The 12,755-nt window shown below is 33.8% G+C and overlaps 1 protein-coding gene across 3 annotated transcripts; it reads left to right on the forward strand.

The window, feature by feature from the left end:
• The first annotated feature begins 8,848 nt into the window (after nucleotides 1–8,848).
• Nucleotides 8,849–12,664, forward strand: LOC137721267 (beta-amylase 2, chloroplastic). 3 transcript variants are annotated; one of them, XM_088697725.1, is made up of 7 exons: nucleotides 8,849–9,292; nucleotides 9,432–9,512; nucleotides 9,977–10,180; nucleotides 11,082–11,276; nucleotides 11,536–11,700; nucleotides 11,895–12,155; nucleotides 12,220–12,664. In XM_088697725.1, the coding sequence occupies exons 1-7, from the start codon at nucleotides 9,023–9,025 to the stop codon at nucleotides 12,484–12,486; spliced, it is 1,443 nt and encodes a 480-aa protein (XP_088553851.1). In that variant the 5' UTR covers nucleotides 8,849–9,022; the 3' UTR covers nucleotides 12,487–12,664. The 3 variants fall into 3 exon arrangements, with proteins under 3 accessions (XP_088553851.1, XP_068316470.2, XP_088553861.1); XM_068460369.2 differs by having other exon boundaries at nucleotides 8,850–9,292; nucleotides 12,244–12,642; XM_088697735.1 differs by having other exon boundaries at nucleotides 8,850–9,292; nucleotides 12,251–12,446.
• The last annotated feature ends 91 nt before the right edge of the window (nucleotides 12,665–12,755 follow it).

Genomic DNA, 12,755 nt, shown 5'->3' on the forward strand with positions numbered 1-12,755 from the left:
TCTACTAAATTACCACTACCAAACAAAAACAAAAATCAGAGACAATTTAGTAATTACATACAACATGAATTTTGTTGTTTTCTACTTCACTTCCACAGTTATGTAAACATAACAGGTCGTATTCATAAATTTAAAAAATAAGTAAATTTATTTTACCTCTCTCAAGCACACCCGTAAAAGTGCGTACCATTTGCTAGTATTTATTAAAGACAAGGTTCGTTGGAAAATATACTATTTTAGTTATACAATTGAATTTGAATACATATGAGAGAATACATTGTTTTAACAAACTTAGCTAAGCTTAAGTTTGGAAAAAAAAAATTATGTTTTATTTCTTTTTTATAGCGCTAAATTTTAAAGCTTTTAGAAAAACCAAATTTGTAGAGAAGAGATTTTGAATTTGAGTGAACAAGTGATCATGCACTTACCTAATCAATTGGACCAACCGACGTCTACATACGTTCTTGAGTTCGCGAGTTTAATACAAGCATAATTCAAAAATTCCAGGCTGCATTATGTCAATGTCAATGTGCCCCGCGATGGTCGTGATGGTGTTGTAACATGAAAAGCAATTTTATATGCTATCATCATGTTTATGACACGTAATAAATCATGTGGTCGCTTGGGATTACTTTTGTAAAAGGTGTTCATCAACTAGAAGTGTTTTATTAGAAATTATGTTAAATAATTTATTAAAGTATTAATTGTTTTATGTGGTCTTTTATGACTTAGAAGCATTTTAAAATTATTTTGTCAGAGTTCAAATTATTTTAAGTTGTCATGTGGCTCTTTCAAAAGTATCCTCAAACATATCAAAAAATGCATTGTTCTTAAGTGAGCTAGAACAATAATTCAAGGCTTCATTTGGTGTATAATATTGAATTAAATTAGATTAATAACTCACTGTATACAACTTTCAAACTTTGTTTGATTTAAAGGTAGAAGATAGATTTATCATAAACAAAACGTATCCCTCTCAACCCAATCATTTTTGTAAAGAGAAATGATAGAGTTTGATCGTCTAATTTGTTTTCAACTTTCAACTTGAACAAAAATTTAAAATTTGACCTTCATTTCCTAATTAGCTTACATTGAATCTCGTTAATCATCTTGTTAATCTAATCATAAACAGAAGGCAAGGCCTTAGTGGTAAGAAATTATATTCCGACTAATACTAGAGAAGTTCGTTTGTTTATATTTCGTTCTAGAATGAACCACTAAAATTTGATGCAAATAACAAAAGATGATGAATGAGTTAAGATCACGATATGTTGAGAGTTTAGATTCCTCAAACAATAACAAGAAAATTATTTGAGTAAGTATGTAAATATACAAAAGAAGTAGAGTAAATTGGATTCTCTTTCCTCATTTTCTCTTATTTTTGTGTTATTGTTCCTATAAAAAAAATCAATATAATTTTAACGTAACTTACTTATAAACTTTCAAATAAAAAAATAATAATAAAAAAAAGGGGTGAGCAGAGAATTCCCGTCCCACGAGTTTTAGGCCACACAGAGGCCTATTTAAAGTTTGAGTTACTCCTTTCGGACGGACCATAGGTCGATGGTGATCAATGATGAATGTTGGCAATCAGATAGGCTGTGCACTTGCACCGATACACGTGATCAAAATTACATATACTGTAAATTATTTCAAACGCGCGTGGTTGTGATGATGCCATGCGCACTTCTTATTATACATTATGAAAATTAATGTATTACATGACATGGCTACATACTAATATTTTATGAATAATATTATATAGATCAAAATTTTAAATCAAATTTACGTACAAATAATATATTACTAATAAAAAAATAAGTATATTAATTAACATTTAAATAATAATCTAATCATCAACAATCACATAATTCAATTTATAAAATTTAATTTAAAATTTTAATCTCCTTAGCATTACCAATAACTTATTGTATTTAAAGAGATAATTAAAAGATAGGAAGGCCAAGAGGCTATACAACAAGCTTTTTTGATAGTCTAAAATGTAGCCCGCTCGAGGGTTACAAGTAGCCAGCCAACTAGGATATAGCTCGGTTACTGGAGAAGGAAATTGCACACTTTCGGGCTACAAGTGGCATATATTCCTTACATCATTTTTAAAGGAGATATCAAATTTCAAATATAAAATTTAAATTTTGACAGCTTATGTGGTATTTGACATTTTTAAAGTTTTGTTCTCCAATCGATATATCAAATTAAATTATTATTTTATAAAATAAATTATTAAACTAATTAAAATTTAATAAAGGACATTTAAAGTTTAATCAGTAATCTGTTCATCTTTGAAAAGAAGAAAAAAGTATGATAATTGCATTGGTCAACTCAACATTAATTATAATAAATGATTAAACTAATTAAAAATTAATAAAATACATTTAATAATTAATATAAAAAAAACATTTAAAGCTGCTGTCAAATTTGATAGCAACCTCTTTTGCTGTTAATCCATGTCATCGCCACATAGGATTTGACACTTCGGTTGGAGAATATTAGTGTGATTTTTTTTAACTGCTATAACTGATGTGTACATTTTGACATTTACTTTGGAGATGCTCTTAGTTGTAGGTAGACTCACAATGTGAAGCCATGAGACTTTTGAGCAGCTATGTTAGAATTTTCTTCTCTTGCTTACCCTAAACACTCTTTATATGGACGGAAGTTTTAACGGCGTTGCCCAAAAATACCAATTGTCTACATTGTGACAAGGTTAAAGACCAAAATTCATGAATTTTTAATTTAAGGATAAAAGTGTAAATTTGGCCAAAGTGTATAAATTAATATTCCAATTTTCTCTAATTTGGATTATATCATAATATTGTTGGAGTAAAAAAACTCAAATTTATTTTTGTGAGTAAAAAGAGTTTATTTATTTATTTATTTACAAGCAACGATATATTGATATTTCATGAATAATCCTAAACAATACATAGGTGCAATTAGGGTACAATACTTCAGTGATCAAGAAAATTATATGGAGTAAATTTGCCCAAACAAAACAACAAAGTAAACCCTTAAACGGTTACCACATGTACCAAAACTTCATCATCACCCATACGAATCTGTAATAAAACGATAGATATAACAAATTTGTATCGACGCTTGCAAAAGGTCACTGTCGAATAGCGAGGCTACATAAAGTTATCACATAAGCGAGACCACATAAAATTATTGTAAGTAGACGAGACCATATAACACATTGCTCAACGCGAAAACCATATCCAGCCATTATTGTAGCGCGGCCACAACACTCCCTAGGCGAGTTTATCCTCACAGTACAACAGAAGCAATTTAAAAAAAAAAAAAAAAAAAAAAACACACACACACACAATACCAAACTAGTCCTTAGAGTGCTCCCAAAAATTGCTCTTTATCCCGCCAATACAACACTAGGTAACCCAGATCTTGACCTCTAATATATTTGCTATCTTCCACCACACCCATATGCATTATATATGCACCCACCCACATCTTTGGCTCTTTTCTTTGTACTAATGTATGTCCACCTCGACCGAACCCACCACCATCATTTCATCAAACTCACCACAAACTCAGAAAAAGAAAAAGAAAAGCTAGACAATCCATGAATCCAAACTTTAGAGCATATTTTATATCCCAATTTAAAAACCACTAGCGAGTTGTCACTTGAGTTTGTATATGTTTGTCCACTACTGCATGATATAAATTATGACATTAAAGTTAGAGGGCAGCTATAATTTAATATCCAGTGTCGACTAGTACATAGATTCGTGTTTAATGTTGTCCTTCCACATTTTTGGTTTGTAGGTTTTGATTGGTGTTGCATGGTACGAAATTCAACCACAAGGGGAAAGCTACAGATCGCTGAAATTAATGTTGCTTCTGGTTTTAATAAATTACTGCTGTCAAAAGTGTAAATTATGAAGCTACGACCAATAAAATGGCATAAGGAATTGATATGTCCTTGCTTGATGAGGGTTTCTCTCTCTTGAAAAACATAAATTCGGTTGCATGATATGTCGCGGTTCTTGTCAAAATTTGATACATATACAATTACAAAGAGGGGATTCGTACTCGAGCGTAGAGAAAAAAAAATTAGCGGCAAGTTGAATTTTTCATACTCTTAAGCTTTGCAAACCTGGACATACCCCAATTTGAGTCTCTTTGCTTGTTGTTTAGTTTAGATTACATTTTAATATACAACATTTTTTTGCTTTTAACTTATAAAGCTAAATACATGTGCATGACATATAAATAGAGAGGATCTTTTTCGGTGAGACCGTTTACTGCCATGTTTTATAACTAATTCACTCATGTATTATTGCATGTGTAGATTTCTTATTAGTGCTAAAAAACTTCTACCGCCTCTTTATTCATTGTTCGAAGGAGAATAATATTGTTGAATGTTGTTGATTGTCCCGATAAATGTGACTCTAAACTCTAATTTTTCATTGTGACCGGAATACGAGTGTAGATCACATGTTTTTATATAAATAGTGGAAAATTTTATTTTTTAAGTTATTAACTTTTTAACACATATATCCTACAATTTGTATAATGACACGTGGTGTACCATTTCGCCGATCACATTGAAAAGTCTCTCGTTCACAGTTGTTGATTGTCTGGATAAATATGACTTTCTTTTTTAACTCATTTAGTTTCGGCTTCAAACCCTCTTTCTCCTTAATCAGCAGTATTTTCTAAGTAATATTAGTAGTCAACTCACAAAAGAATAGCAATCACATGGCGATAGATACATAATCCAAATGACGGTGTACCCTGATTATCTTTTTCTTCGTTTTCACACCCTCCCACATGTCACATGTGTCTTTGTCTTGAGCTTTGACTACTTGAGGGAATTTGATAAACAGGATGTGCCTCAAATGAATCAGTCCCGAGCTGAAAGGGGTTTGGAATTTTGCCTTGCATGCATGGTGCCTTTCTTGGACCTTTTCGTCTTTGTCTTGGTCTTCATCCTCTGCTGTTCTGCTTTTCATTTGCTATATACTCTTGTCCCTTTGTTTTCTACTTCCCTGTTCAGAGGAAGAAAACATAAGACAACAACAATAAAAATCAAAACCCAGTCACGGGCTCGTATAGAAGGATTCTGTCTTGCTACTTTTATTAGCAAAATAATAAGAATATTAATAACGACCCTATGTCCTATATTTTGAATTTTTGTTGAAGGAATATTATACACAAGAAAATAATAAAGAGATCATTTATTTAGACCACATGTCACCAACAAAAATTAAAATCGTTGAACAAGCACTTAAGTAATACTTCAATCATCAACATCAATGTTATGTGGTTTACAAAATATGCTTTAAGTAAATGATTTACCTAACATTACTTATACACATATAGAAGAGCGCTCAATACTCAAGTATTACCTAGTTAGTAGTTTAATATAGCATTAACAACTGATTTAGGTCAAATATTTTTATAATTTGAACCCACCTCTGGTCCAACATAAATAATAAATTAAAAAACACAGTAGCCGAATTTAAGAAAATAAATAAAACCAAAATTTATGAAAATTTTGATTAAAAGAACGTCAATGCAAAATTTATACTTTTATATTTGCTCATTTGTTATGCGAATATTTGTAAATTTGTGGGGTTTGAAAAATGAGAAAACGGATCTTGGGGACATGTTGGAATAATCCAACCTCGATCTTAGCAGATGTTTTGCGTAAGGAGTCCACCCCTACACGTAAACGATGGTCACTTAATTATTATGAGTAGAACGTCTCAAGTTCATCTCATATTGATGGTTAGCTCGATACCTTTTTAATGTTATATAATTATGTGACTTAATGTAACTTGCGCCCTTTGTACTTAATAATGGCAAATTGTACATAAAAAGAACTCATGTTCGTTATGGTGCCTTATGCAAAATGGGAGATTAATGGGTATTGTGGTTGTTAGTTAAGGTATCTAATAAATATTTCAAGCACGAAGATATATAGACTCAACAAACAAGAACACGACTAATGAACTATTCAAGTAATACAAAACAACTACTGAAACGCTACAAATGCATTATAAAATCACTAAATAAAGGACTTTCAAAATGATATTCTTCTAAGAATCATTTGAAAGACCGCTTGCATCTTGACATTTTAAAGTTCTTTTATCTTGTTGTTGTAGTGCAGTTCTAACTATTCTAGCTTATGTTTCATGAAATTTAAAATTATCTTGACCAAAACATAGTGTAATTTTTTTCTTAAAACAAACGGATTTTTTACATTAAATTAATCTAAATAACAAGAAGAGAGATTCGTACTTGAGTGCAAATGAGAGAACATACTGTTTTTTCACTTGGGGCTATTTGATAACCATTTTGTTTTCAGTTTTTATTTTCACTTTTTTGAAAATTGAAATCTTGCTTGGTTAACTACTTTTAGTTTTCATACAAAAAAGTGAAAACTCAAGGTCAAATTTTGAAAACTCAAGATAGTAGTTCTAAGTTTTCAATTTTCATATGAAAAATAAAACATGAAAATAATTACCAAACAAGATTTTAATTTTTAATTTTCAAAAAATGAAAATAAAAACTGTAAACATAATAGTTATTAAATCACCCTTAGCTAACTTCAGGTTAGATGAAGAGATTGAATGCGAATGACAAAGTTATTAATGTGGGATAAGTTACAAAAGTAAAAGAGCCATCTCTATTACATTGGTTATTAAATGATCCTTAGCTAACTTCGGTGAGGCTATCCTCGTCCGATTGCTCAATCGGGTATTGTAGGGCCCACGAGTAGCCTAACTAATTTGGTTGGGGTGGAGGCGGATTCATTTCCATCCAATTCATCAAGTCCGAGATCCTGACCGTTGAAATTTGATCCAACAGTTACAAATAGAGAACTCTTTTAAAAGTTATAATAACTGTAGCCGTTGGATCAAATTTTAACGGTCCGGATTAGGTGGAAAGAGATCCGGAGAGGATCCCTTTCCGGGTGGAGAGAGTTTTTTCTAATTTTGGGGATTTAAATTGCCCAATTATCCAAGAAAATTGGGATCTAGTGGACTTGCTCTTATAGGGTAGAAATGCACTCAGGCAATTACTATTTTAGAAAGGCAATGATTATCTATTGCCCAAGAAATTGGGATGGAGTGGACTTGCTCTTATAGGATGAAGATACACTCAGGCAATTACTATTCACAAATGCAATAACTTCCTATTGCCCAATTAATTGGGAAATTATTGCCTTATGAGGTGGAGTTGCTCTTATGGCTTCAATGTGCATATCGTTATTCTAATTTGAAACTTCTCCGTGACGTCGAGTTTTTGCATCAACATTATGAGAAATATTCCAGTGTACATAAAACACAGTCCAGTACACTAAGTGTTATAATATAATTAATTAGAAATATTTTTTCAAGTCTCAAATTAATTATATTATTGCACTTGGTGTACGAACCGTGTGTTCCGTAGATGAAAATTTTCTACAACACCACATACAATGGAACTTAATAATTGCCTTGCGCAAGGCCCACACCTGTAAGCTTCCATAGTTCTTTTTAATATTTTATTTTTTTTTAATTTTAATTTTGATTATATAGGGTGACACTAACTTCAAAAAGAAGATAGTAGGAAGGCCCATTTAGATGACTCGACAAGTTTTGGTTCAATTTTAGATCATCAAATTCCAAACCCATTTGGTTCATACTGGCAATGGACTATAAAGCAAGCTTTTGTGATCTCCTATTGGGCCTAGAATTATTCATTTGAATTTTACGAAGCCTAAATTTTAGGGAATCTTAACGAAAAATTTCCGGTACTGTTCACTTTAACGAAAAATCATATTTTTATATTAAAAAGTCAATTCAGGTACTATTCATTTTATCCTTTATTTTGTCCTTAATGTTAAAACTCAAAGTTTTCAAGCATTTTTCATTAGTTTTCTTTAAATTTTATCCTTCAAAATCGTTAGTCATAGAAGTGTGTGCTTTCAATTTCAATTTAAAATAAAAATTAAAATTAAGCATGAAATATCAATTCGTTATTAAATCAAACAACACCCTATCAACTAAGATAACATCGAAATTGACAATTTTTCGAAACATCGAATATTCCAAGTATTCCCAAACTAGAAAGATTGTTTGACACCAAGACATTTTGGATTGGAAATCGGAATTCTTGTTTCAATTTGATCCGTCCGAAATCACCCAAGTCTAGCCGCTAACGAAATTAAAAATTTAGATGGGAACCTCCACGTAGATTGCAGCTGAAGATCAATTTTGATGGTTCGGTTATTAGCTCCAAGGCGTCGATTGGATTTGATATCAGACATAAAGTTGATATGCCTATTGTTGCTAGAGCAAGAAACCTGGTAGAGAATAACAATTCTACAGCTGTGGCTTTAGCATTGAGGGATGCTCGTTGGTTGGCTAAAGGAAAGGGTTTCAAGAACGTTTGTGTGTAAGGTGATTCTAAACTAGTCATTGGTGCTATTACAAGCTTTTGCTCAACTCCTTGGCAACCGAGGAATATTGTAGAAGACATCAAGTGGTTGAGAACTTATTTTGACTCCATTTCTTGAAAACACGTTTATAGGAAGACAAATTTCTTAACAGATGCAATCACTAGCCCTGATTTTAAATTTTAATGTTTGGGATAACTTTACCTTCCTTGGCAAGAAAAGCTTTCTTATTCAATTGTATTGAAATTGGTTGTGATTGTGATCGCATTTTTCAGTTATTTAATTTTTTTATTAAAAAAAAAAAAAAAAATTGCCTGCCCAATCAATGATGTGTGCGGTGGATGATGGTCTGTGACAGTCCATCCGTCACCGCTCATACCCACGAAAAACCGTTTTCGTTTCGTTGAGCTAAAATAACTGTATCTTAGATCTGCAAACAGCATCACGGGTTCTCTCCCCGCCACTCCACCTGTTTGGTTCCCGAGAAAACTTTCTGGAAAATGAAAAGGAAAATCGTCTTATACCGCCACTCCACTTCCCCTAGAAAGTTCCCTGCAGAGTAAAACATCAGTGGCTGCCGATTCCGAAAGATTCAGAATGGCACAGTTCTCATCTCCTCAAGTATCCCATAAACTGAGGCTGCCACGCCCGCCGGGTGCTTGTTGCAAAGCCACGACAATGGCTTCGTTGTCGTCCAGCGGGAAGACCGCGATAGCTTCGCTGAAGCTCTCTCAGGGTCTTTGGGGCTCGCCGGAGCTCAATTTGTGTCCTTTGAGACTATTGGGGAGTGATCCGTCTAGGAGTTTCGCCGTGGTGAGAGACAGTGCTGAGGGGACTGTAGTGGGTGAAAATGTTGACCACAACAAGGTGAGGATGTAGCAGCAACTCCTCTGTTTTGAATTCAGTTTTGTTTTTCAGAATTTAATTTTGGGGTGCTTTGTTTGAAGGACTTGTGTTTGTGCTGTCATAATTTGAAATTTGGAACCTTTTTCTGGTTTGATGATAGGTTGAAGACTCTTCGCTGGAAAAGTTTGAGGAGCGTGATTTTACTGGCACGCCATATGTTCCTGTATATGTCATGTTACCCGTGAGTTTCTGAGGCACTCTTTTCTACTCTATGTTGGCTTTTGAAATTTGTTATTGTTCATTGTCAATTTGTAAACTTTCAATCATTAACATTGATCAAAGCGAAATCTTATGTGAAAATAGGATCCTAATTAATCGTCTCGTATTATAAAAGACTGTCTAGCTGCGTACGTGTTACTTGTATATTTGTACTTGGTTTTTAATCATTCTATTGTCAAATTGTTAGATTGTTAATCGAGACTGTCGATTAAGTGAAATCATGTTTGAATGTGTGATCATGATTAACAATTTAGCAAGTAAACACATTTTTGTTGGGTTTAACCGTTCAAATCATAGTGAGACACGTGCACAAAATTGCTGTTTGAATTTTTGTTTTTAATCTTGTTCATATTGATGCTATCTTTTTGTACAAGTCATGGCTAATTGTAGTTGTTCTTGTGTTTCGTGGTGGGGGGAAACTGTCAGTTGGGTGTGATCAATATGAACTCCGAGCTAGTTGAGCCAGAAGCTCTGCGAAATCAGCTACAAGTGTTGAAGTCGGTTGGTGTTGATGGTGTTATGGTTGATTGCTGGTGGGGAATTGTAGAGGCACGCAGTCCGCAGGGATATAATTGGAGTGGCTACAAGAAACTATTCCAAATTGTGCACGATCTTAACCTTAAGTTACAGGTGAGTGATATATACTTATACTAGCATTTTCTTTTTTCTCTTTGCTTGTGTATTTCATCGTCTGTTTCTTGTTTCCTTTCAGTAGCCATGTCAATTACAGTGCCGAATTTCAGATTTTCAGTTTTTACAGATGTTAACCTGCACTAATCTGATAATTTGGGTTTTTTCTTTCCTTTAGAACTGATAATGTTAAGTATCCTTGTACAATGAATGATTCTGGAAGTATCATGTTTGTCTCCGACATGATGCACTTTTGTTGCTGTAGGACATAAATCTGTAAAAATCGTCTTGGAAACTTTTTTAATTGGTCTTGGAAACTTATTTGACCTTTGTTGATACGTGATGTATATTTTCATTTTTAGAGTTAAATTTTGTCAGTCAAAATACATGTTCTGAAACAGTTGAGAAGGCTTTGATTTGGACAGATAATCATTCGGGGTGATTTGTACCAAGCTTTTCTTTCTTAATTGGTTGTCTTCAGTTAATGACTGGCTATTGTCTTTTTTTTTTTTTTTTTTTTTTTTTTTTTTGAACAAACGATATTATCTATCCACTAAGGGGGAGGGGTGGGCTTAGCCTCACAATGGGCTAGCAATTATATGGTTCAAACTCGCCTTTGGCGAGAATCGAACCTAAGACCTCCCACTTACAAGTGAAGAGGAATACCACTTGACCGTAATACTAAGTGGCTGACTGGCCATTGTCTTAGGTAAAGGGGCATAAAAGTCTTGAGTAGATTGCTGAAAAGTAATGCACTGATAGCTTTTCCTTTTGTAAATTAGTTTGCGAGACTATCAGTTAAAACTCATTTTAAATAAGAGAAAGATTTTCTGCTTTTCATTTTTCCTTTGAATATGCATTTTGGATATGGTGTGCATTGTCTTACTCTGTATTGCTGTAGGTCGTGATGTCATTACACGAGTGTGGAGGCAATGTCGGGGATGATGTACATATCCCACTTCCTCACTGGGTGACAGAAATTGGCCAAAAGAATCCTGATATATATTTTACTAATAAAGAAGGGAAACGCAACACTGAATGTCTCACATGGGGAATTGATAAAGAGCGGGTTTTAAGAGGCCGCACTGCTGTTGAGGTATAGTATTCGAGAATTACTTAGTTGTGCTGGTTTTTTAATTTCTATGGATTGCCATAGCTCCTTTCCTATATTTGATTTCTTTAACATGTTCTACTTATCTTTTAAAAGAAGCTATTGGTAAACCTATTCCAACTTTTATACGTTCTTTATTTCTAAGAACTCTTCTTTTGTATGCCATAAGAATCAGACCCTATGCATTCTCACTGTTTGATGGTGAGAGTTTCTATTCTGTTATTTTATAATGGAACCAATGCAGGTTTACTTCGACTACATGAGGAGTTTCAGAGTTGAATTTGATGAATTTTTTGAGGAAGGAATAATATCAGAAATTGAAGTTGGATTAGGTCCGTGTGGAGAGCTACGGTATCCTTCTTATCCTGAACAGCATGGTTGGAAATATCCTGGTATTGGTGAATTCCAGGTACCTTAATAAATGGTGATCATTCCTTTCATTAGTGGCAGGCATGATAGCTAGGAGTTGACAGTTATTTCTAAATGTTAATTTAGTAGCCCTTCATTCATCTGTGATTATGACCTTCAGCCAGTAGCTCATTTGATTTATTACTTCTATCTGAACTTTGAAATAGTTCTCTGATTCAACCTGGTTCGGTGCAGTGTTATGATCGATACTTGATGAAGAATCTGACGCAGGCTGCAGAAGCAAGGGGCCACTCCTTCTGGGCCAGAGTACCAGATAATGCAGGCTCTTATAATTCCCAACCACATGAGACAGGGTTTTTCCGTGACGGAGGTGATTATGATAGCTACTATGGCAGATTCTTTCTTAATTGGTACTCCCGTGTTTTGATTGATCATGGTGACCGTGTACTTGCTCTGGCCAATTTAGCTTTTGAAGGCACACGCATTGCTACAAAGGTGAGTCACTTTATTGGACATTAGTTCTACACGGTTCTTTTTTTTTTTTTTTTTTTTTGTGGAGTTTCTTTATTTGATTTATGAGCAGGTATCAGGTATCCACTGGTGGTACAAGACTGCCAGCCATCCTGCTGAATTAACTGCTGGATTTTACAACTCCTGCAATCGTGATGGGTATGCGCCAATTTCTGCAATGTTAAAAAAGCATGAGGCTGCTCTGAATTTCACATGTGTTGAAATGCGCACATTAGACCAACATGAGGGCTTTCCGGAAGCACTGGCAGACCCCGAGGGATTAGTTTGGCAGGTAAGCACAGAAACTCATGTGTAATTACTTCCTGGATTTTAAGCATATGTAAATTAAGCAATAAATATAAATCACCACTGTTCGGAAAAGTGAGCATCTGGGTTGGCTGGATGAGCAGAAACTTAAAAAGCATCAATTAGAATTTTGAGCTGAATATGCATACTTCTTTTATTCTTGGGAAGGTGGCCACATTTAGTGTCCGAGTCAGTTGCTATTTTGTGAATAATGGATCTGCTCAAATTCATTCTTCTCCATCTGTCAAACAAATACTTTAAAATTTTTCTAACTAACAT

Source organism: Pyrus communis, chromosome 1 (genome assembly GCF_041283825.1).
Source record: "Pyrus communis isolate YQ-2024b chromosome 1, ASM4128382v1, whole genome shotgun sequence".
Taxonomy (NCBI): domain Eukaryota; kingdom Viridiplantae; phylum Streptophyta; class Magnoliopsida; order Rosales; family Rosaceae; genus Pyrus; species Pyrus communis.